General features: G+C 46.3%; 2 protein-coding genes across 3 annotated transcripts in view; both read left to right on the top strand.

Annotated features, from left to right (window-relative positions):
• CAPN5 (calpain 5) overlaps positions 1 to 15,648 on the top strand; it is a 107,104-nt gene that overhangs the window by 68,348 nt on the left and 23,108 nt on the right. The gene's annotated exons all lie outside the window — the stretch shown is intronic.
• Positions 3,159 to 3,638, top strand: OMP (olfactory marker protein). Its single transcript, XM_054973708.1, has one exon. It carries the CDS (start codon positions 3,159 to 3,161, stop codon positions 3,636 to 3,638), a length of 480 nt encoding a protein of 159 aa, XP_054829683.1.

Genomic DNA, 15,648 nt, shown 5'->3' with positions numbered 1-15,648 from the left:
TAGAACCCTGAGCTTCTCTGAGCTCCTTAGATGAAGTAGAGCAGGCTAAAGTGTGACAGTGTGTGTGTGTGTGTGTGTGTGGAGGGAGAAGTGTTTGCATGTTTTAAGTGTAGCAGAGGATTTGTGTGTGTGTAGGGAGAGGTATTTGCATATTTTAATATTCCCCTGCCGAAACAAAAAATACTTTCCCTGCACACACAAAAACGCCACGCAGAGGACATGGGATTTTTTTTGGCATGCAGAGGAATTTGGGGTTTGCCGCCCCAGGTGAGTATGCCGACATTTGTCCCACGCATGCAAGAGAATGACATGGTAGAGAGCAGAGGCAGTGGAATGGACTGGTACCGCTTCGGACTGCAGAGGAAAAGAACGCCTTTTGGAATATGCCCCTCTGTTCTGCAGATGGAAAACCAGCACAGCCACCAAAGAGAAGGGGAGAGGCTTTCTCCCTGGCATGCTCGCTTTTAGATAACAGAACATGCAACCGACCACCCTGCAGTCTGAAATGGTGTTGTCCGTTCAACTGTCTCAGTTCTCTCTTACCTTATTCTCTTGACAGTTGTCTGTCTGAATTTTTTTCCACCTGTTTCCAAACCATAGGGCTGTGTCCGCCTTCCTCACTTTTCTCTCTGGAGAGAGCCGAAGCCCATTAAGTGTTTGCTAAGTCATTAATGAAACCCTCGCTCCCTTTTTTTAAAAATCATTATTTAACGAAAAGCTTGCAACGTGGTGTTTTGTTTTCATGCTCCTTGGCTTCTTTCTTCTCAGCCTTCAATATTTCCACTCCTTTCAACGGATGCTTCATAAGAGTGAATAGCAATGTTCTTCAGCCAACGATACTTCTTCCCATCATAAAGAGGGTGGTGGTGTTGATTCTATACCTTCTGTGTGGGCAGAGGCAATATTGTGTAATGGTTAGAGTGCTGTGCTGGGATCTAGGAGACTCAGGTTTGAATGTCCGCTTTGCCATGGAAGCTTCCTAGGTGGTCTTGAATCAGTCTTGTCTCTCGGCCTAGCATACCTTGCAAGGTTGTTGTGAGGATAAAATAGAAAGGGAGCTGCCTTTTGCTTTTCAGAGAACTGGAAGGATAAAATATGACCAACAGAGAAAGAGAAAAAGGAAATCCCATCCATGTCTGGTTTACCCAGAGAAGATCAAGGGTAGAGCACCTCCTTGAGATGCTGAAGAGCTACTTGCAATTAGAGATCTCTCAAGGCTAAGTGGTAGATGGGAAAGTTTTAGTATAATTCAGGCTGTATGTATGCCAGTAGAGTAAAGTGGCCCTTGAAATGCTATATTCTGTGTCTCAGCTAATTTTCTGCACTTTGCACCCACACACTATAAAGCTAATTGCAACATGTATTATAGCTAGCTAATTACAACATCTATTACAGCTAGCTCCCTGATACTTTTATTTACAATACCCCTCCCACCCTCCGCCTGGATTATAAAGGGCTCCTTCCTTTCTTCCACTCCTTGTATCTGACGAAGGGAGCTCTGACTCTCAAAATTTCATACCCTGGCCTTTAAGGTGCAACTAGACCCAAATTTTGCCCTTCCTTGAGCAAAGTTTGTACAATTTATTCTGACTTTGATCCTTAGAAAGGGCAAAGAAATACACAAGACAGTCGTTCACTTCCCAACTGATTTAAATATGATGTGGCCAACCTTTGGCTACTGAGTTTAGCAGGCATTGCCCCTGGACGTCCAATCATCAAGGTTAGAAACTTGCTCTCTCTTTGTGTTTTTTCAATGAAAGCTGACATTCTGTGGGCGCTGGATTCTGTCCCTAGTGCTATAATAGTCAGGTTTTCCATTCCCTCACTTTAACTGCGCTATCTGTTCTGCCCTGAGTAGAAGAACTCCTTTATAGATATGGGCAGAAATTCCTCTGGCAGAGAAATTTAAAATGGTTTGCTTTTTTAACTTTTTGTATGGGATTTCAAATTGCCAGCTCTGGGCTGAGAAATTTCTGGAGATTTGGGATAGGTGAAGCCTAGGAAGGAAAGAAATTGGGGAGGGGTGGGACGCCAGCAGGTTATAATGCCATATATTCCACTGGCTATAGCTGCCCTTGTTTCCAGGGGAACGGATTGATTGATTGATTAGATTTCTAGCCCGCCCTCCCCCCATGCAGGCTCAGGGCAAATCACAACATCTCAATCACATAAATACAAGAATATAAATACATCACTACATAAAAGTAAAGCGTCCGGTAGCACCTTTAAGACCAACCAACTTTACTGTAGCATAAGCTTTCGAGAACCACAGTTCTCTTCCTCAGATGCCTCTGACGAAGAGAGCTGTGGTTCTCAAAAGCTTAAGCTACAATAAAGTTGGTTAGTCTTAAAGATGCTCCTGGACTCTTTACTATTTTGCTGCTACAGACTAACACGGCTAACTCCTCTGGATCTAAGTACATAAAACAGCGCAATAAATACATCCTAAAACCCAGTATAAATTACAAAAAATTACAGAATATAAAAAAAATCTTCAAAATATGGCAATCAGGAAGCAATCTAATAATCTAATAACTGATCTTTGTTGCCTTGAGATCTGTTGTAATTCCTGGACATCTCCAGCCACCACCTGGAGGTTGGTAACCCTAATGGTATTGGTTAAAAAAAAAAAAAGACAAACGCACACAAGAGCATTCCTGTTTTCTGCTTTATTTACTCTCTTGCCATTCTCTAGGGAGCATCTTCCACCGAATACCCTCTGAACCTGGGAGGGAGAAACTGTAGACCAAGAGGAAATCTGCCTTCCCTCTCTTTGCAACCTGCCCGTCCCCAAATAACTTCACCAAACGGCCCTCCGGAAGCTACAGCTTTGCATTTGGGAATCCTCCGTTGAAGTCTAAACAAGCAGGCCCACCCGGCTTGCTCTGTTGTCAGGCGTGTTGTCAGGGAAGCTGACATCAGAGATCTCGTCCCTATAGATTATCGCACAGTGTGTCAGGATCCGTTCCCCGCCTGCAAATGAGATGAGGGCACCCAGAGGAAACCCCCGCGGGCACTCTGCGTCACTGGCCCAGGTTGCCTAGCACTCGCTGGGTCAGGGGAGGAGACGAGAATTTGCAACAAATGTTTTATTCCCCCATGCTGACCAAACAGTGCTAGAGAAGTTTGCCGAGGAGAAGACGGGGAGAAAAGAGGCGATGGCTTCGAAGGTGTCCGAGCTGGAGCTCCACCTGGTGCAAGATGTCCAGCTGACCCAGTGTATGAGGCTTCGAGTAAAGAGCCTCCAACAGAAGAATGAGAAACCTCAAGACGGCGAGAAGCTCCTGAAAGCCAATGAGTATGTCTACCGGGTGGACTTCTCCCGCCAGCACAACCTCCGCTTCTTGCGCTGGAACGTCACGCTGAAGAAACCGGGGAAGGTGAACATCATCGGCACCTCTCAACACTGGACGCCGGATCTTACCAATCTCATGAGGCGGCAACTTCTGGAGCCCACGGGGGTCTTCTGGAAGAACGCCGATTCTGAGGAGGTGGACTGGAACGAGGCGGATGCTGTCGAGTTTGGAGAGAGGCTGGTCGAGCTCGCCAAGATCCGGAAAGTGATGTATTTCCTCTTGGCTTACGAGGACGGCCTCGAACCGGCCCACCTCAAGTGTTCTGTGGTCTTCAAAGTCTGAATGTTGACCCATCTTTGGATCCTTGCCTCTTTTACCCGTAGCCTCCTTTTTGCTGTCTCCATCTTTCTGCTTTTTGCTCTGTGGCTTGAGCATTTCTTTTCGAAGCCAGACAGCATTGCTGAAGTGCACAATTGAGTCTTCCCTTCCCACTCTCTCTTACCCAGGCGACCTGCTCTGGTTCTGAAAGCTGTCCGTCCAGGCGACTGCAAAATTCCCTGATCTCAAGCACAGTGAAAGCGGGCTGCTTCTGCAGTTTAGAAAGGCAGGCCTGTGAGCTTGGGTGACAGCGTGCCAGGATTAGACCATGACTGTGTGACCAGCAAACTGTGGAGAGGAGAAATGCATTTCTTTGTGAAGTTTTGGAGCGGCCCCCGTTTGGGAAAATTCATCTCTGTGCTCTCATGCTGAAGCTAAAAGCCCCCCTGAAAAGAGCAGAAGCCAGTTTGCCTTGCTATAAAGGACGAAAGAAAGGGCTGTGGGAGTAGCTGATGCCTCCCCCATCCTTCGCACCCAGAAGCTGCATAGTTGTAGCTGTGCTGCAGCGCGTGGAATATATATATAGCCTCTACAATGGAACTCAGGACTTTTGCATGCAACCCGAGAGGTTTTAATTTTCTCCTGCCGTTTTAATCAAGTGTCTAGTCCTCATGGAGGCTGAGGAAGAGCAGAATATATTTTTATAGCTGAAATATATATATATATATAGGAGCTAAAGGCGGAGCTGGCTCAAGGTATTTTGTCTCCCTAAACAAAGTTGCTGCCTCAGGTTGCCAACTTTGGGTTGAGCAATTCCTGGTCATTTTGGGGAACCTTGTTTGGGAAGGGGAGGGACCTCAGAAAGTAATAATGCCATAGAGTCCACCCTCCAAAGCAGATATTTCCTCCAGGGGAACTGATCTTTGTAGGCTGGAGAGTAGTTGTAATTCCAGGAGATCTCCAGGTCCCACCTAGAAGTTGGCAACCTTATTGCCATCACCTGTAGTGCTGCTGGCCAGAAGCAACTGAAGCACCTGTGGTACAGAAGGAACCTCCTTTTGCTTGGTTGGAGAACTCCAGCCCTGGCTAAGAGGAGATTCCCGTAGTCAAGGCTTTATACTTACGGTTATCTACCCTCTACCCTATTTGTGTGCCCCAAAATCTTTTCTTCCAGTCCCTGCCCAGTTTGCCATTTCACGCAGCACTTTAACTTCATGATGTTTTGTGCAGATGTCACTTTTCTTCCTAAACCCCTGAAACCAAGCTGAAACTGAATTACTGCAACTTGCAATCCGATCCTGCGCGGAGCTAATCCAGTCTAAAGCCACTGATTTCAGACAGGAGTATCTCCGCATAGGATTGTGATCTCAGTTTCTAAATGAAACCGATAGCTGGATTTGAATGGGGGTTTCTCAACGGAAGGGCCACCCCTCTGCGCCAGGGCAGCTCTTGTCATATTTTCATGAAAATAAAAAATTCTTCCCCCAATTGTACAAGGTGTATAAATTCTGTAAACAGAAAGCTATTTTTTTTGCCAAGGACAGCACAATTTATTGCTCTGTGGGGGTAGAATTTGTAGAATTAGAAGCTGCTGCCTAAAACCTGTGTATATTTTTTGTGCATGGCTGATCATTCCGTCGTATGTGAGCAAGGACGTCTTAAGCGTTTTTCTACTTATTTAGCTCTCGGGCCACTTTCTCTCCCCCCATCTCCTTCCAAAGTGTTCTCCCCCTCTTCCTCAAAGCCTTTGATAAGCCCGTTGCTGAGATGGGCGCCTTCTGCCTCGAGCACCCAAAAAGTGTCTCGTGAATTTATTTTTAATAAAAGCTTCCAAAATGCCGTGCTCAAAAATCTAATGAGGTCTTTGGGGAGCTCGAACGGCAGCTTGTTTTCAAGCGAGGTATCTGCGTTTCATGTTTCCTTGTGAGTAATTCTCAGGGCTTTTTTTCAGGGGGAACGCGGGGGAATGGAGTTCCGGCACCTCTTGAAAATACTCGGCAATAGTGCTTGAAAATAATATGATTTCAAAGAATCCGGTGTGTTTCTTCCTCATTTCCTTCTTGAGAGTTCCACCACCTCTTTTCCCAGAAAAAAAGTTTTGAGTAGTGGTTTAAGTGTTGGATTAGGAACTGGGAGAACCAGGTTCGAATCGCCACTCAAGTGGGTGACCGTGGCTCCGTCTTCCTTTCTCAGCCGAATCTACTTCACAGGGTTGTTGTAAGGATAAATGGAGGAAGGGAAAAAGATGTTGTAAACCACATTGGCTCCCCATTGGCTCCCCAGCTAATATCTCAAGAAACATTAGAAAAGAGAGAAAGAGCAGCCGGCTTCCGCTTGGCCTTTGATTCTAAGCTTGGAAGGTTAGTTTCAGTTTCTACACTGGAATAAGCTGCTATGTCTTTAGGAAAAACATTAGCAGAGAGTTCGTAATTAAGATTATTATCGGTGGTTTTGTGCTTATTTCTGTGAGGAAGGATGGGAGGAGAGGGCAGGCGCCACACACATATTATGTGTTGTAACATGGCGCCTGATATATTTAACTATTTAGATATTTATACCCCTTTTCCTGTCCATCGGGGACCCAAAACAGTTTACAATGTCCTCTCTTCTTCAGTTTTATCCCCACAACCAACCTCCCTGTGAGGTAGGTTAGGCTGAGAGCGACTTCTCCCAGGTCACCTTAAAAAAATTCCATGGTAGAGGAAAGATTCAAACCTGAGTCTTCCAGATCCTATTCAGACACCCTAAGTGCTACACTGGGAGGAGAGGCGGCATGGTACAGTCCGATCTTGTCAGATCTCGGAAGCTAAGCAGGGTCAGCACTTGGATGGGAGACCACCAAGGAAGACTCCGCAGAGGAAGGCAACGGCAAACCACCTCTGCTTCTCACTTGCCTAGAAAGCCCCAGCAGGGGTCACCATAAGCCAGTTGTGACTTGACGGCACTTTACACACAACTGCTACACCATGCAGGGTGTAAATATCCTATCGTTTGCTCAGATTTTGCAAACTGGAGGATGTGGCTTCTTGTGAGGGCAGGCACATGGTGCATGGGTGATCTCAAGCTCCCCGTTCCAAACAGCTGCAGTGCACCTTCCCCACCCGCTGTGGCTGCCTAGCACTGCCTCTCAGCAAGCACACGGTCACAGCTGCATGATACATCTGCCTCCCCGGTCCCCATGTGTTGGGCCACTCCCTGAACCTAGGATCTGTGCGCTCACCAAAGAGGCAATCCATTTGTAGTGTGTACCATTTCAGACTACAGGTGGGGGCACATGTGATTGAATGTTCTCCACCGCCACCCCCGGCCACAAATCCCTCCACATAGGAAATAGAAAATGAGATTCCAAGAAGTCTAGCCCCACTTTTTCCCATCCTCAATTTAACTCCTCTGTGGGGGGTCACATGCTAGATGTTTGGCACTTTTCTAGCTATGCATGATTTTCTTGTGGAAGATTAGGGAAATCTAGGTAGGCGATGTCTATGCTATTCCATCTCATCTAAATCTCCTTTCGTTCCCTTTCTGGAAAGATAGGAGAGATTTTGCCAAATCTGGATTGGAGATGCACTCTGCTAACCTTGAGCTACTAAAGTTCAGTTATCTATCATCTTTTTAAATACCTCCTGCACACACACACAGTGAGCAGCGTAACACTGATTACACGGCATATTAAAGATTAAATCTCATGTTCAGCCTTTGAATTTGGCAATAGGAAACGTTTAGTATTCTTGTTGGAGTATGTTTTCATGTTGATAGTATGACAAATGAGTACAATAGCCACTACATGGCTTGAAATATCATTGCTACCTGCAGCTTGGAATTTCCAAATATGCAAATAGGTATGAGGGGAGAAAATGAAGGGAGATGCTGTCATTGCAATGGCCCTTAAAGCTCCATCAAGAGCTTTTGCCTTAATCCTGTTCTCAGAATGATGTAAGAACATGGGTTTCTACAAACACAGTACATTGGTTTCTCTGCTAACTTTTCTGCCATGCATACCTGGATTTTCTTTACATTCGCTGGGGTTAAATAGTGGGGGTTAGGGGCAGTGTCTTCATGCCTGAGGGGTGGAGCTTAACTCTTAAGAAGAATCCCATTGGATCAGACAAATCTAGTCCAGCCTCCCATTTTGCCCAGTGGCCTTTTGAATTTGTCAATTTGGCAGACATTGGCTTTCTTCTCTTCCAACATTTATTCTACATCCATGGTTGGCAGAGAGTGCCAAGAGCTGGCGTGCTAGGAGCTGAAGTCAGAGTGCTGTTGTGCTTTGACTGGTAGGATAAGGCTTATACCCTGGTGCCGTCCTCTAGTTATAGACATGCCTGGCCAGGGTGAAGGCCACAAATCCAGCATTTGTCAAGGCAAACTAGGATTTGAATGATCAGGCCTCTCCAAGCCAAATCTGGTTTCACAGAGTTAGAATAAACCGCGGTTTTACATTATGCTGCAACCAAGCTTTGTTCAGATATCTTGCAGAACCATGGTTTAATTAAACTCACTGTAGTTCTGCTGCATACAAATTGGCTCTCTGCCCATGCTCAAAAATGTTTGAAAAACAGCATTCGCCATCACAGAGATGGAGCTAGGATGCACGAAGTCCCGTTGATTCTGCACTTCACGTACATGCAGAAGGGTGCTACTGAGCTATCAATCTATTATACTTTATTGCCGCCCTTCCTCCAAGGAGCTCAGACTCCTGGGAGTAAGTACATAGTTCTCCTCTATTTTATCCTCACAATAACCTTGTAAGGTAGGTTAGTCGGAGAAAGATTGAGGGTCCCAGCATACTTCATGCTTCAATGGGGATTTGAAGCTGTGTTTTTCCGCATCCAAATCGAGCCCCCTAACCACTATACTACAGTTGTTGCTGTGAGGCAGGGTCATGGAGACAAAGCCAATATGCTTGGCCCCATTCCACTTCTATGGACATTGACCTTGAACTTGCATGTTTTATGGGTTCAGAACTGCAGTCTAGAGCCCACAGTCAGGAAGATGAGAAAGGGGGAATAGGCAGGAGAAAAGAAGTGTGGTTACATGTGCTTAACTAAGAGTTTCTGTACATGAGATGCCTCGACATGTGTCTGTCAAGTGTAGGGAGATGCAATGTTGGCTGGTAAGCGTGGTTTAAAAAGATGGAGCCGGAAGAGATCGCTCCTCAGAGGGTTTGTTAATTTCATCTTCACCTCCCCAAAGGCGCAGTCAATTTCACCTCTCCAGTCTAACACTGTGGGATCGTAACCAGACGGAAGTAAGAAATGAAAATGGGCTGGAACTGCTTTCCAGAGCCAGGCTTGGACCTGGAGAGGTTGTAATGGGCTGAAGTTTCCCTTCTGGCATTTCACAGCCCCTTCACACAGCTCCAGTGTATAGCAAAGCCTTTGCCCTGCCACAGGCTCTGTCTTTTTAAACTACCCTTCCCGGCTAACATTGCCTCTCCCGACACGTGTTCTTCACGTGTCAGACGTCTCATGTAGAGAGACTCTAAGGAGTGGTATTGCTCTTACTGAAATAAAGATCTATCTGTTAAACGTTTGTCTCACCAAGGCGTTCAGATTAGCATGCATGGTTCTCCTACAACACCCCTGTAAGGTAGGCTAGGCTGAGAGTGAGTGATTCGCATAAGGTCGCCCAGAAAGCTTTGTGGCAGAGAAGGGATTTGAACCTGGGTTGCTCTGGTCTGAACCTACATCACAGGGGGTGTCATGAAGAAAAAATGGAGGAGAAGTCACTTTTGAGTTGCCATTGGGGAGAAAGGCAGGGTATAAAAGAAGTAAAATTAAATTAAATTAGTCCAGGGCTAACCGCTACACCACATTAGTTCTCAAATAGATTCGGAGAGAAAGAAAGAGAGAGAGAGAGAGAGAATGCCTTAACCTTGTTGACGAAGGGCATTCTAGGCAAAATGGCCAGCAAGAGGACGTAGGTAAAATCATGGTAGAGAGGGGAAGATCTTTGGGAAGTTGAGAGCGGTGGAGCTGGGTGAGAAGTAAAGTTCACAAGCTGGGCTCTGGTGGAAAATGAGAACAAAACCAGAACATGTAATATGCTGTGTTGGTATTCCTGCTTCTTAGCAACACCCACGTCTGCCCAAAGATGAACTCCACAAGAAACTTCATTTCCATGCGCCTTTAAAGGGGCAGCCCACTCACCAAACCCTGGCGGCTTTTCCTCATGAATCCAGATGTTTTGCAGAACAGTTGTAGGCCATCTGGCTTCCATTTTTTCAGCACCTTTTTGGGGGAACGCACTTTCTGTGATCCTGGAAAAGGCGCCGAAAAAACAGAAGCGAAACGGCCTGCATCCGTTTTGCAAACAGAGGTATTGCCAGCGTTCTGTTAGTGTGCCGTCCTTTTAAGGGTGTGTAGAAATGGCCCAAGGCACTTATTTTTGTTGTTTTTCATTAAAAATAAGAAAAATGCTGCGGGGGGGGGGAGCTTGGGGCTTTCTTTGGTCTCACTCATTCTGGGCATCCTCTGCTCCTTTCTTGGAAATCCTGGAGGGGGACGCAAACGTGTGGTTACCTGTGTTTGGCGTTATCCAAATGTGTGTGCTTAGGTTTGCATTTGGGAAGGCTCTGTTATTGGCTGTACGGGTGGTGAGCTGGCAACGGTCAGTGACAGCTGCGATAGCAAATTTGGCAACCAGTTCACCATGTCCACAGCCTGGTTTGTGTCAGAACTTTCCCCTGCATTCATGTTCCCATCTGGGCAGTTGAATTGCAGAGTTTAACCAGGCAAATCGGTCCTTGTCTTTGGAGAAATGATGCACATGGTAGCGAAGGATATCTCCTGCTGTCTCTGGGCCATACCAATGCGTGGGTACCAAAAATCCACCTCTTAGCTCTTCACACAGCCCAAGAACAAACTTTTGTTTCAAACTCCCCGTCCCAGTCTTTAGCAACGGTTCCTCTCTGGTGTGCTGGTATCTCCTTTTCCACAGCCCCCTGTATGAATTTGGAATGGGGATTTATGTGTTTATCTGTGATAGGGGAGAAAAATTCAAAACATGAAGCTTCCAACAGAATAATCTTTGTGTGAAAATTTTTTGCAATAATAAAAGCTAGAGAGAAAGAATATCTGGAACATGCTTTCTAACTTGTGGTGTCTTCATTTTAACAGCGGGGACTTCTGTTTTTCAAGAATGGATGAACTGTGACAGACGAATGTCGCACTGTGGTTTATATCCAGCCTTTGAATGTAGCCTGCATTTGGGATACAACCTTCATGTCCCTTCAGCACCCCCGTAACAGGACTCCAACATGGCCTCTCTCCAAGGGGTAGTTGAATGTGTGAACTTCCTTAGCCACACCACAAAGCCGTCTTGCTCCACATGAGATGGGGAAAAAAATCTCTCCGGGGTTTTGGACAGAGAAGGGTCTTTCTCCCCAGTTGCCACCTGAGGTCCTTTACCTGGAAATGTCAGAGACTGAACCTGAGATTTTTAGCATTTGTTTCTTTAAGAATTTTTAGGGTGCTTTTCTCCCTGGAAGGGCCCCAAGTGGCTTACAAAGAAGAAACACTTCCAAGTTACAGTAAGGTAGAGCAAGATGGGTAGCCATGTTGGTCTGTCTGTAGCAGTAGGAATTAGCAAGAGGCCAGTAGCACCTATAAGACTAACCAGGGGTCATTTTGTAGAAAAAGAGCTAGAGGAACTCATTAGCATAGCTCATTAGCATATGCCGCACACCTTCCCATCACTGGAAGTGTGTCATTAGCATAACTGATTTGCATATGCCACACCCCCTGACGTCACCTATCCTGGTTGTTTTGGACCCAATCCTGGCCATTCAGGGCTGAAATTGGGCCCAAAATGGCAAAAAGGGGCTGAAAATGGCTGAAAAGGGGCCCAAAATGGTCAGGATCAGGCCGCTGCTGAGCGGGAGAGTGATCCACCACCTGTCAGAGGCCCAATCCAGGCTGTTTCGGCCCCAATCCAGACCGAAACGGGCCCAAAATGGCCGAGAGTCAGGTGGGTGGGGCCACCTGTCATGTGACCTCTTTGGGGAACGTTCCCCCTTGAAATGAGCCCTGAGACTAACAAAATTTGTGGCAGGGGATGAGCTTCCAAGAGTCACAGCTCACTTCTTCAGATGTGAGCTGTGATTCATGAAAGCTCACCCCTTACCACACGTTACAAAAAGACAACCTGACTACCAAAGATCCCCAGTTGCAAACTGAGGGCTGAGAGCCGTTTGGGGCTTGCCCTTTGGCCTGTTTCTCTGGTCCTGCCCAGGCTACATAATAGGACAATTTAGCGGTCCAGTGATAGAAGAGCAGAAGCTGAGGCCTCATTGAATCAGCGTCACAAGGAAACACACCATTCAGAAAAAGCAGAAAGCCAAGACTATGCTGAGTCATAAGCCAAGGGATTTGCTGAGTCGCTCTTCACCTGGGGTTGCCCACCCTGGGTTGGGAAATACCTGGAGATTTGGGGGTGGAGCCTAGGGAGGGTGGAGCATGGAGAGTTTGCTTAGCAGGGATGTGACGCCATTAGACTCCCCCTTCCAAAGGCAGCCATTTTCTCCAGGGGAACTGATCTCTGTCTTCTGGAGATCAGCTGTAATTCCGGGAGATCTGGAGTCTGGCAACCCCATTCCTGCCCTCCTTTCCAACTTCCATCCTTCAACCCTAACCTAGATAGCCAGGTGCAAGAATAATGACCAGAACATGGGCATTTGCCACCTCAAGAATCCACCTCCACAATTCCACGCTGGTTTCCCCGTGGTCATGTTAGCCTGTGACAATTAAAAGGTTTGCATGTTTGCCCCCTCCGCGCCGATGCTGTGCCGCTGAGCTGCAAGCCACCACTAGTGAAGTGAGGTTCTTCCAGCTCTGCCGGAATGGACTAACAATCCACCTAGAGATTGTGTGAGCAATCTGACCCATCTAGGTGAGCGCAGACCCCTGTCTGTATCTTGTGGCCTGCCAGGGGCTTCACAAGTTCTTTGTGCTGTGCGTTCCTGACAACTTGGGTTATCGGGTGGATTGCCACCTCTGACTGGTAGGCCCTGTTTAGCTTTGTGGGTCACAAAATGTACAGGCACCCCTGTCCTTCGTTTCCAAGACAGTCAAGCAAGATGGGTCATAGGTCCAGAGGAGTTAGTCGTGTTAGTCTGTAGTAGCAAAATTGAAAAGAGTCCAGTAGCACCTTTAAGACTAACCAACTTTACTGTAGCATAAGCTTTCGAGAATCACAGTTCTCTTCGTCAGATGCATGGTGCGAGTGCCTCCATAATCAGAGCAGAGAAGCCATGGCTGTCGGTTTATTCCTAGCATCACAGATAACCTGCCTCTGAACGTGGAAGCTCCGTTCATCTATGTTAACCAATTCTTTTCAGACCTCAGTCATAAGCTCTCTTCATTGGAAGAGAAGCTCTTTTAAAGCGAGATTTCCTTCAATGTAAAAACCGTTAGGATCAGGTATAAGTGTTACACTGCAGGAAAATTTCCTCCTGCAAAAATGTTTCTCCACATGTACAAGAGTCAGGCAAAATTCTTCTTTCTGTGCAGCTCTTAAAGACCCAGGAATCCTTTAGGGTCCAGCAGCTGACAGCCTTAAAGGGTGGGAGGAGGGATCTGTGCTCTTCTGTAGCATCTCCATCCCTGCTATAGATCCAGAGGAGTTAGCCATGTTAGTCTGTAGTTGCCAAATAGTAAAGAGTCCAAACTAACCAACTTTTTTGCAGCATAAACTTTCTAGAACCACAGTTCTCTTCATCAGATGCATCATCAGATGCATCTGACGAAGAGAGCTGTGGTTCTCGAAAGCTGATGATGCATCTGACGGAGAGAGCTGTGGTTCTTGAAAGCTGACGCATCTGACAAAGAGAGCTGTGGTTCCTGAAAGCTGACGATGCATCTGACAAAGAGAGCTGTGGTTCTCGAAAGCTGATGATGCATCTGACGGAGAGAGCTGTGGTTCTCGAAAGCTGATGATGCATCTGACGGAGAGAGCTGTGGTTCTCGAAAGCTAACAATGTATCTGACAAAGAGAGCTGTGGTTCCTGAAAGCTGATGATGCATCTGACAAAGAGAGCTGTGGTTCTCAAAAGCTTATGCTACAATAAAGTTGGTTAGTCTTAAAGGTGCTACTGGACTCTTTTCTATTTGGCATTCCTGCTATGATAATAATGATTTCTGGAGAGCAAAATATCTCTCTTTAACTAATACGGAGACACTATTTTTTAAAATGTTCTTTGCAGCTGTTCTTTACAAAACCTTTGGAAACACATGAAGGAGTCTTAAATACTGTCCTCCAGCCTCCATTAACCCATATAGGCTTTGTGTGGTGCGTCTTAAATTCAGATAACTATTTTAATCTGGGCTCTTTCGAAAAGTGAAGATTAACTTCATCTTCGAATAATTTTTAATTTTAGGCACGCTGTTAGATTGCCTAACTCCCTCCCCTCTTTAACGTTTCTATAACCAATAAACAAAAGTGAAAAGATACCATTCATATCCCTGCCCTTTTGCAGCTTTAGTTAAAAAGAATTAGCTGCTTGTTAGTGCTTTTAACACTTGAGACCCTGGAGCAAAGGGTGACTCCATTTTCACATTCAGATTTTTCCATTTGCTGCCTCTTAATTTGGGACTTTGGGCAGCAGAGAACAGCATAAATTTGTTTGGGATCTCACGATGATAGCGCTGAGTGGGTATATTTTATGTGCTAATGGACTTTCAGGGCGATCTTGCAATAGCGTTACCCTCTTCTTTTGACCGCAAAAAGCCATTACTGATTTTATTCTATTTTATTTTTTTGCTTTGATTGAGAGTTTGCAAGAAATAGGTTGGGCAGCGCACAGCCAGTCCTTTGCCACACACACATCACACAACCTTTATTGGCATGTCAGAGCGAAAGGAGATACATTAAAGTTAGGTGATCGCTTCCCTGATACAAATTGCAGATTGAAGAAAACAAGCAACGTTGGAGGTTATAGAAAAGTTGTGACTAGATAGTAGTCGCTGGACCTTGACATTATCAGAAAGGCCGCACCATGAATAAAGAAGGGAGTTCAAAAATTTGTCTTGGGTCTTAGAATAAAATAAAGAGTTTAGTAGAACATGAGAGACGGTCTTTGCCAGTTATGTCGACCCAGAGACTTTCATCTCCCGTCCCTGCCGGTTCTCCTGTCCGCACCAGACCCCTAGAAGCCTCGAAGAGTTCTGGTTGTTAGTTTCAAGCACCCTTGTTTGTGGGTTCTTTTTTGAGTGTGTGTACCTCCTTAGCAAGCAACACTGGAGACAGGCCGGTAAAATATGGAAGGAATTTATTAGAAGAAGAACATAGGAACGTGTGCTAGGCATGAACCGCTCATAAAGCATTTAGGCAAGGCAAAAACAAATAACAGCTTGCTAATCTATCTGTGTTCTAGCTAGCTAAAATAATACTTTGCTGGCTAGCTGGCTAAACGTTCTCTGAGTTGGTTCCACGGCTGGTTGTTCTTACCGAAGTCCATCCATGCCAGCTCGCTCTAGGCATCCTTGAGATGGCATGGAGCTAGGAGCTCTCTTCTTGCATAGCTGGTAGCTGGCAGTGGCTACAAGGTAACGTAGCTGGTCAAGGCTGGTCCAGCATAGGGTTGCCAGGTCCAGGCTGGGAAATTCCTGGAGATTGGGGGGGTGGAGCCTGGAGAGGGTGGGGTTTGGGGAGGGGAGGGGAGGGGCCTCTCAGAATGGTATAATGCCATAGAGTTCTCCCTCTAAAGCAGCCATTTTCTCCAGGTGAACTGATCTCTGTCACCAGGAGATCAGTTGTAATTCCGGGAGATCTCCAGCCACCACCTGGAGGCTGGCAACCCTAGTCCAGCATGGTGTAAAGCGATAGAATGGTCAACGGCCTAGGAACAGAGAGGCTTCTTCAAAGTGGTGGGGGCATCAGCTCACTGAAAGAACCAATCGGGGCTCGTTACTTAATTGGACTTTACCTCGGTTGAGAAAGTTTAGGGAGGATGGCTAGAGCTGGGAGCAACGCTAGGCTTGGGGTCGCCCGCTTCCAGGTAGTGGCTGGAGATTGCCTGGAATTACGACTCATCTCC

This window comes from Eublepharis macularius, chromosome 3 (genome assembly GCF_028583425.1).
Source record: "Eublepharis macularius isolate TG4126 chromosome 3, MPM_Emac_v1.0, whole genome shotgun sequence".
NCBI classification, from domain to species: domain Eukaryota; kingdom Metazoa; phylum Chordata; class Lepidosauria; order Squamata; family Eublepharidae; genus Eublepharis; species Eublepharis macularius.
The sequence above is the reverse complement of the archived record's forward strand: the minus strand, read 5'-3'. Positions and strand labels throughout refer to the sequence as shown.

Excerpts from the sequence above, each read along its gene's own strand:
- OMP (XM_054973708.1), top strand. The coding sequence starts at position 3,159 with ATGGCTTCGAAGGTGTCCGAGCTGGAGCTCCACCTGGTGCAAGATGTC.